At 35.7% G+C, this 9,841-nt stretch overlaps 1 protein-coding gene across 1 annotated transcript; it reads left to right on the forward strand.

Annotated features, from left to right (window-relative positions):
• The first annotated feature begins 4,587 nt into the window (after nt 1–4,587).
• klf6b (Kruppel like factor 6b) lies at nt 4,588–9,249 on the forward strand. Its single transcript, XM_058750948.1, has 4 exons — nt 4,588–4,876; nt 5,760–6,240; nt 7,688–7,811; nt 7,889–9,249. Exons 1-4 carry the CDS (start codon nt 4,775–4,777, stop codon nt 7,938–7,940), a joined length of 759 nt encoding a protein of 252 aa, XP_058606931.1. The 5' UTR covers nt 4,588–4,774; the 3' UTR covers nt 7,941–9,249.
• Nucleotides 9,250–9,841: the final 592 nt, after the last annotated feature.

A 9,841-nucleotide genomic window follows, 5' to 3' on the forward strand; every position in this document is an offset into this window, starting at 1 on the left:
ATTATCATTTTTAACTAAATAAAAAGTCTACATGTTGGTGTTATTTGTTTTTTTTAAAGATATCCTAACACAGTTAATACATTAATCTCTCATTTGGGCAATTTATTTAGAGATTATAGAGTTTATAATATAGTGGTCAAAATGACCGCTCACGGCTGTTCTAGTAGTTTTGGAATTCTGGCGCTTCTAGTGTTAAAGGAGTGTCTGCCCTGCTGTTCTCAGAGTAATGGCCTTCTTGTCATATCGTGTATTATCAGGGAGAGAATTATGGTACATTTACATTTAGTCATTTAGCAGATGGTTTTATCCAAAGCGACTTACAAATGAGGACAATGGAAGCAATCGAATTCAACAAAAGAGCAATGATATGCAAGTGCTATTATGTGCTATTACACATAGTAAGAATTGGTTATAAAAACTAAAACAGAAGTGAAACAAGTAGTAGGAAACAGCATAAATCAAAAGCGATAGTAAGATGCTTTATTAAAATGCATCCAACAAATTGTTGAATAAAAAGAGCCTAAAAATGGAAACTAGTGAGCTAAAACTTTGAAACACAGTCATTGGAACTGAAGGCCACACGTCACAGGGCAGTAAAGGAATGTTTACCCTTCATTTATTGGTCAATTCAGGTTGTTGAAGACCTGTTCAGAATGACATAAAAGAATCTGAAATTAACATTTCCTAAGCTGTCCCTTTAGGCACATTACAGCCACCTCTAGCTCTCAAACATTCACACAATCTTCTTTTGCTAGATGTGGAGCCTCAGATCACAAAAGGAGGTATTTCTCTTAAGGCAACTTAACTGGTTCTCTGTGTTGTATGATGGCGAGCCCAGACTGGAAGCACATTTATTATTACAGTGGAAGTCTAGAATAATAATGGAACAAGACAATGTCTCAAGTTTTAGGTATGTACAGGATGTTTGCGTAAATCTACTTCTAGGAACAGCCTAATTACCTCCAAAACAAAACAGTTGCTTCAAAAAAGGAATGTACTTCTAAGAAAAGCACAAAACGCCCCCTTTAAACAAGTCTGATCAAGTGTGTGGCTGTATGTGTGTGTATAATGGACTGGCTGGATTCAAGGATGTATCCAAACACTCAACAACTGCTCTAACACTAATCTGAAAATTGTGCTGAATTGTGCTCAATGTCCCTGGTGGTTGTATAAACCCGGCTGGAATATCACACTTCTGTTAGACTCATTGAAAAGAGGACTTACTCATGGTAAACCTACTTACAGTAACTCTCTCTTTCTCCATTTGACTGGTTGTTATTTACTTCTTTTATTAGTCTGAAAACAAATGGGTCTTTGAAAGGAAAATGTACAGTATGATATGACACAACAAGATTTAACACGCTCCCAGGCAGAGCTGGATAGATTACTTACAAATTGTAATCCATTACTGATTCCAAATTACATGACAAAAAATGTAGTTAGTAACATAATACACATTTTAGGTAATATAAGCAGACTACTTTTAGATTACTTTTGACCTATCTCGTTTATCACATTGATTTAAATATGATAATCTTGCACCATAGTTACATAAAAATACGAAGAGTAAGAAAATATATTCCAGTTGTTGTTATCAACAATATGAAGTGCATTAAACATTGCATCAAGGTTTTCCAAACAGAAAAAATGTAAGATTTTATTTGTTTACCTGCATGTTATGTGACCATAACCAACATCAGAGAACCATGAGCATGCAAATGTAATACTTCATTATTAAAATATTTATTTTAAAATCTCAGGGGTACTTCAAATAAAAATATATTAGGTAAAAGCAGATCAGATGACAAAAAGTTGGTGAATTTGTGCATTTCAGTGTGTTTGAAATGGTCAAATGCTGTGTAGCCACCTGACGAGTGACTAGACATTGTGTGAATGTCCACAAAAGTGTATACAAGCGGAAGGCTATTTTAAAAAAGGGAAATTTAAAAGATGAAAAAGAGGAATTAGGAAGAATCAGTCAATTCTGAATAAAATATTTGTATTGTGTAAATAATATGTAATCATGTAATCCATATAAATGCAACTGTAGTCTGATTACGCGTATTTTAAAATGTAAATTAATCTAATTACAAGTATTCATTTTTGGAGTCTGATTATCAAATCCAGATTACATGTAATCAGTTACTACCCAACTCTGCTCCCAGGTATAGGTGTTCATATATGCTGAAACAGTATTACGTAATAATGTTAGCACACACACACGCACATACACACATTCATGGTATTTTTGTAATTCCTTTCACAGACATCCACACAACCACAAAGAAACAAATCACAAACCTGCAGAACCCTGAACAAAGCAAACACAATGCCAGGCCCACACAACGAGACACAATAATGACGCAAAATTCATAATGTCATCAATTTTGCAATGTCAATCCCTTATAAAGAACATTTCTCAATGTGAGAGTCTTGCTAGTTTATAACAGAACAATATGCTCTCACATTTAGTCACACACTCTGCTGAGTATTCAAACCTGTGATGTCTTGTACAACTTATTTCAATTAAATTCTATCTCATTAGCAATGAGTTTTGTCAGGCTCAGTATGAGGGATCGTGGGAAAATGGCACACTAACACAATAAAACTACATTTCCCTGAGGTGACTTCTTGTTAACAAATGTGTTTGTGTGTGAGATTCAGCCTACAGGCATTTGAATGTTGAATGATGTTCATATCTGTGTGTGTTTTATCTGTGAGTCACATGATCAATATTTGTGTGTTTGCTCTGAAATGGCTTAGAAGGACCGATCAAATAAGCATTGACAAATAGATTTTAAAAATGTTTAATGCAATAAATACAGTAAAAATAACCAAACTGTTTTCACTCTGCTTTTCACTATCTAAATAAGAAAACTTATTATTTTTATGTACCATATAACAAAAAAAGGAATATTACATTATATTATTAACATTGTAATGTATAAAAAAAATACCACATGGAGACTTGAACATTTGTGTGTGATGCCGCAAATGAATCTTGTTTTGAATTGATTCAGTGAAATGGATTGCTTGCAAAATTATTGCAAATAGATTGTGAATATTTAGCATCATACAGCTTGTTCTTCACACATTTTCTACGCTGCTTCCAACATCATCTGTTTCTACTTCCTTTTCAAATTACAATGTGCCGAAACAACTTTGTAGTACTCAAAATCACACTTCATTTGTTTGTGGGTTTGTGTAGCGCAACTTGTGGGAATTTTTAAAAAACATTTAGGCTTAGGTTTACTGGTTATCGGGTTTAGATGTGAATTATTTTTTGTCCGTGTTTCATTTACAGTATGTCTGTATGATTTTGCATTTTATTCTGATTATTTGTTTTTATTGTGCATTTGTGGGTATCTACTTATTTGTGTTTGTGTGTCTGTTACTATGTAGTCATGACTATGAAAATAATCTCTGTGATTTAGAGTATGCTGCAAAATATTATCTTTGACAGAATGAAAGAGTACATATGTGCTAGCCTGAATACAAACAGTGTGAGTGTAATCACAGAAAATATGAGTCACCACCACTGTACACATCACGCATGTCGGTGCATGTGTGTGTATGTGTGCATTATCCCTCCACACAGTCTTGATAAAGGGGGGAAACTTACGATTGTAAACACAGACTGACATGCCACAGTGGTTTTAAGAGGTAAAAAATGTATGGGTCTCAGTATAACAGAGTATGTGTTCATGCTTCCAGGTGTTTACTTTCAGTAATCCTTACCTCAGTATTTCTAATCCAAGGGTTTATGGGTGTGGAAAGCACAATAACACACACAGACATCACAAATTGATTCAGATCTGATTTACCTCAAATTTCCTCCATTTATTTATTCACTTGTTAGCTACTGATTATTGTTTAGTTTCCCACTGTTGCTCTGATGATGAACAGTACCTGAACACTTCGAGGCAAAATCACAGTATTGCATTATACTGCATGAAATAATGCAGTGTATGTGACCCTGTATTTAAAATTTGAGTTGTATTGAGTCAGATTTTGAGTCATATCCTTTCAGAGAACCACTTGACCTAGTCTCAGTGATTTGTTCATGAATCAGGCTGATCCGGTTCGCAAGACTCAACGAGAATCATAGGAATTAGTGTCTCAATGATCCAGCTCATTTGAGGGTAAGATTATCCTTGAATATCTCTTCCTCTCACAAAGCTAACAGGCTACTTCAGAGGACTTAAAATATTTTATTTATGCTTTTACTTTATTTATTTATGTTGCATGCTGTCAAAGCCATACTTAAGTTGTAATGAGCTGCTAGTACTTTCCTGTTATTTTATTTTTTTTACAGTGTATGCTATATATACATAAATATTTATATAGTTACTGAAGAGTACAGCCATCTATGCTCGTCAAAATATGTACAAGTACCACAACTTCCTCATTTGCAAAGAATGGGGTATGCATATATACCTCCCCAGAAATAGCGCCAACTACAACCCACCAATCATCACACAGAGAGACACACCGATGACCAATCCTCAACCAGATCGGCAGACGGACGCACCCATTGGGTGAAGTTGAGACGGTGGGCGGGGCACTAGCTGGTCGCTTCTGATTTGTCCGCTGGTTACGACACTCAACGCGTTTCGCTTGTTTTGAAATTGGAAGTTTGCAGCGCTTCTGAGCAGCCGAGCGTCCGCTAAAGACAAACAAACTGTTGCCTTACCTCCGCGCATGAAGACACGGCGGGAAAGCGCCTTCTCCAGGATTTCCAGCTGGGTTTGACAGATCTGCGCGTGGGAGGAATATGGATGTTATTCCCATGTGTAGTATTTTCCAGGAGCTACAGAGTGTCCTTGACACCGGATACCTGTCCGCATTACCATCTCTAGAGGAGTACTGGCAACAGGTAATATAAACCAGCAGCTTTATTCATTAAATACTTTGATCAAACATATATATAGAGAGAGAGAGAGAGAGGTCACTCTATATATATATATTTTTTTAATCAAAACTACAGTTAAATATAGTAATGTTGTGAAATTACAATATCAAATAGCAGTGTTCTATTTGTATATATTTTTATATGTTATTCATATGATGGCAAAGCTCATTTTTTAGCATAGTGAATTTTCACCCTAGTTTTCAGTGTCACATTGATTCTTTAATTCTTTTTTTTTTTTTACTAATATTTCCAGGTAGGCTGGCTTGCTTATTTATTTATTATTTATTTATTTTTACTAATTTTACGTATAGACATATTATATGTTACAAAAATGTGGCATGGTGTCATTATTTGGCATAATGTGTCACAAAAGGATCCACCATAGGCTTTTCTGCTGTAATTTAAATATGAAGTTCACACAAAAATGATAATTCTGTCATCATTTACACATGCTCATGTCATTTCAAAACTTGTATACTTTCTTCTGTGCCACACTGAATCTCTGAGCTGCTCTTTTCCAGAACACTGCAGAGCACTAAAATTCACCATAAAGTGTAAGGAACATATAGAAATGGAAAGCATTATTCAGTGATATTTGAGTACGGACTACTTTTATGTTACCTTTATATCATTATTGGAGCGCAACAGAGTCCATTTCCATTTACTTTAATAGTTTAGAAAAGAACACTACTAATATTGTGCTAAACCTCACATTTAGTGTTCCACAGAAGAAAGAAAGTCATATAGGAATGACATGAGGTTGAATAAATAATGACAAAATTAAATTTTTTTTCTACATGCAAAGCATTCAGGTTGGTGTTTGATTGCCCTTGATTCTCACTTATAGACTTGTCTGGAGCTTGAGCGCTATCTGCAGAATGAGCCCTATGTCTCTGCAGCTGATCTGAGATCAGTATGCGAGTCTGACAATCTTTGGAATCAGTTTCTGCGCTGCTGTGGGACTGAACCGAACTCATCCCCGCCAGAAGCATCCATCCCCAAGCAGGACGGGAACGCTACAGCTTCCCGTTTGCCATTCGGCAGCTGTAAGAAGATCATTGCATCTGCTGATGTGCTCTCACACCCACTGGATCACAGCGTATCTGAGCAGCTGCATGTAATCGCACACACACCCCCGACACCGCCCTCCTCGCCCTCACACCCTCTCACGGAGGTTAAAGAAGATGCAGAAGGGGCGAGAGGAGATGAGGTCAAAGGTGAGGGGTCACCTGAAGGACGAAGGAGAGCTCATCGCTGTTACTTCAGTGGCTGCAGGAAGGTGTACACCAAGAGCTCTCACCTGAAAGCACATCAACGCACACACACCGGTAAGCTCACGTTTCTGTGTGAGCGTCTATAGTCCTACCTGTATTTTCATTTACTGTTGCCACAACAGTGTTCTCAGCTTTGGGAAACAAAACTTCTCCCATTTGGATCACGTTGAAAGTCACTTCATTAATCTGCCTTACAAAGCATATTTTTAAAACCACTCTTAAAGCCTTCACAAAATCATAACAGCATGCTTTGAATTTAATTTAGGTTGCTTCAGATAAAAGTTTCAGTGCATCAGTGTTATTAGTATTATTTATAAACTGTTATAGTTTTTATTCAAATTTGAGCTTTTTTTTGACCCCATAAACCTACTGTATCATATTTTTTAATACGTAATATAATATATAATGCCTAATATATCATATTTGCACATTTTAAGACCGCTAAATGATCAACATAAATACAAACATTGCTGAAAACCTGTTGTCCACAATCTACTACATGCCTTCTGTCGTCAAAAAAATAGCTGCACCAATTTTTTTTTTTTTTTTTTTTAGTTTGGGCCTCAAGGAGATTTTGAGAGTTTGACTGAGTAACGGCAGAACTAAAGCTATTCCCAGGGAATGTATGAACTGATTATGTGTGTACATCGAATGCCGTGCAATTGCTTAAAAGTGTCTTCCAAATGCATAAATGTATGTTTCAGAGCATGCACAGTATGCATTCATTCCTATGTAGCGCTGCTGTTGCATCACACTTGTTGTTTGAATAATTAGCATGCAGAGGTGGCTGTGTGACCTCCTCCTCTGGAGGCGAATGATTGAAGAGTGTGTGTAAATGCGGTTTGGTGACTCCCTACATTCCTGAAATGCTCATTCTTCATGTTGCTGTCATACACTCTAGGAACATAGATTACTAACCCTGTTCCCACACTCTTCATCTTGCATGCAATCTAAAGAATGTTTGCAAACTCTACTGACTTTACTAAGAACTAATAAAGATCATAAAGGAACCCAGATCACAGCAGAGAACCATGGAGACGTGGGCTTGCGGGCGTGAACGTGCTCTAACATGTTGCGCGTGGTGTTTATGTACCAAGTGACCCAAGTTTGATCTCTTTTTCTCACTATGCTTTCATGTTGCCTTTTAGATGTCTTCTAAATTTGACATGTCAAAAACCTACAGACTTAAACCCCCCAAAATTCTCAAACTTTTTTGTCAGTTAAACGAACCCCTTTGACCTAAAATACTTACTTGAAGAATTCCCTGAGATTGTTAATAACACATTTGCATGTTCCTGGTCCTCTGATATCAGTTAACGGTTAACAAATATCTAAACTTTGTTTTATTTGTTAAGCTATATAATTTTACTTTTTTTCGCTTTATTTAATTGTCAGACCCCAGTTTAGCCAACCCTGAATTAGTGTGATGTTATGTGGGAAATATAACACTAATTAAGACCTAAATAGTGAGTGTCGTTGTGTGTTTGTTGGTTGCCTGCAGGTGAGAAGCCGTACAGGTGTTCGTGGGATGGCTGTGAGTGGCGCTTCGCTCGAAGTGATGAACTGACGAGGCACTTCAGAAAACACACCGGAGCCAAACCCTTCAAATGCAGCCACTGCGACAGGTGAGTGTGTGTGTGATCAGACACAGTGTTTCAAACAGATTTTGAGCGATACATAATCATTTTTGTTTTATTTTCAGGTGTTTCTCTCGTTCTGATCATCTGGCCTTGCACATGAAGCGACACATCTGAACCCAAATTCTGATGCAGACCTGCACAGCTGGTTTTCTATGTATTCGCTGAGTGTCAGTGTTGCAGATTTTGCACCCTCTTGCTAAAGATATGGTTTCAGCAGAACATGGGTAATAGCATTTTTTCCAATGCTGGTGACATTTGACTTGTTCAATTCAAGTTATAGCATAGTTATAAAGGCATTGAAAAGGCAGAAAGTCTGGTACTGAATGTAAGTTAACATATTTGCAGACTTTGCAAATTGCAGTGAATATGTATGTCAAAATCAGTCAAAATCAAAAATAATATTTTGCCAACTAACACTTTGCATTAACACACTGAAAACTCTTTGCTTTACTGCGCAGCTAATGTGTTTATATCCAGAGCAGCTATGTGTCCATGTAGCTTTATAAGGATACATGTTTGAGATAAAAGTGTTTATTGCTGTTTATTTAAAAAAAAAAAAATTCAAAACGTACTAATATGTACCTATAATATACTAATATGTAGCATTTAGGAGTACATAACGTACAAATGACCTGCTTTATCCAGCAGTTACAGGTATATTATTCATAATGATATTACTTGTTCTTTTAACCAATAAATTTAGCATTAGTGCCTTAAAATGGTTCTCTTAAAGTCAATTATGAGCTATTCATCAAGAATTACTTTGGCCAATTAAAGTTCAGGTTTGACTTAGAAGCATTTGATGAAACTGGAAAATCTGTTGATCAAATACTGTATATTTTGTGTCAGAAGGACTGGAATGACTGAATTGTGTAATTGAGAGGAGCTGGATTTGCTACTGTGTAGTATGCTATAATTTTATGAGTTTGAAAAATGCATCAGGATATTTCACTGGTTTTCCGAGTACAGACTGCCATCATGTTGGCTCAGATGAAGCTATAGCCATTTGTTGTCCAGATGTTTAAAGCCCTGCAGATGTTACAGAGGCGAGGATGTTCACTCAGGGATTGGTAATAAGAAAGCTGTTAATGTCTAACTGGAATTTGCAGTATCTTTAGGGGAATTTTAAACTTTATGACTTATAAACATATTTAAACATATTATCACTTTATGTGCATATAAAGATTTTTTAAAGTTCATGAAAAAAAGAAATTTATGTTGAATTTTATCTGTACACCATGATCAGTTGTAACCTTTCAAATCTTTTTGTCTAAAGGGACTGATGTAAATGTTTTTTTGTTTTTTTTTATTAAAAATGGTACATTTTGCTTGTGATTTTAATATTTTCTTTGTTGAGAGCAGATCTCTATGTAAAAGATACAATATATTGTAAAAATGTTATTATCTTTGTGAATACATTTTATACCACAATAATAATGAATGATTTTTTTTTTATTTTTTATAAAACTGTTTTCTGGTTTCTTTATTGTACAGTGGGCGAAACATTACACATTCGAGTTTAAGTTGGGATCCTGTATCAGAGAAAAGACTGTGTAAACTGTAAACAGGCTCTTCTGGAACACTGTGTGGTCAAAAATATGGTGCGCTGTGTTCAGTGTTACAACAAATGTTCAGTACTTCAAGTTCATGGGAGTGTTTTATAGACTTTTACCTCTACATGAATTTAAAACACATCAGTGAGATGAACAACATGTTCTACAGACCCACCCTCACACAAAAACACTGGGAAAAAACTTTAAACAAACCCACTTGAAAAAGATACTTTAAAACCGTAATTAGGACTGTCAGATTTCAGTTTTGGAGAGAACAAATAATGCGTTATAAGTCATACAGTAAGCTATAAAATAAACATTCTAATTTATTAATTTGCAGAAAATGGCAAGTTCATCACAAATCTGCAATAATGAGATAGGCTAATATGAACACTTTGTCCTCCATATATAATATATAAATTGGGTAACACTTAAGATTAGGAAACACTATTCACTAGTGAA

The sequence above is a fragment of the Onychostoma macrolepis genome, chromosome 02 (assembly GCF_012432095.1).
Source record: "Onychostoma macrolepis isolate SWU-2019 chromosome 02, ASM1243209v1, whole genome shotgun sequence".
Lineage (NCBI taxonomy): Eukaryota > Metazoa > Chordata > Actinopteri > Cypriniformes > Cyprinidae > Onychostoma > Onychostoma macrolepis.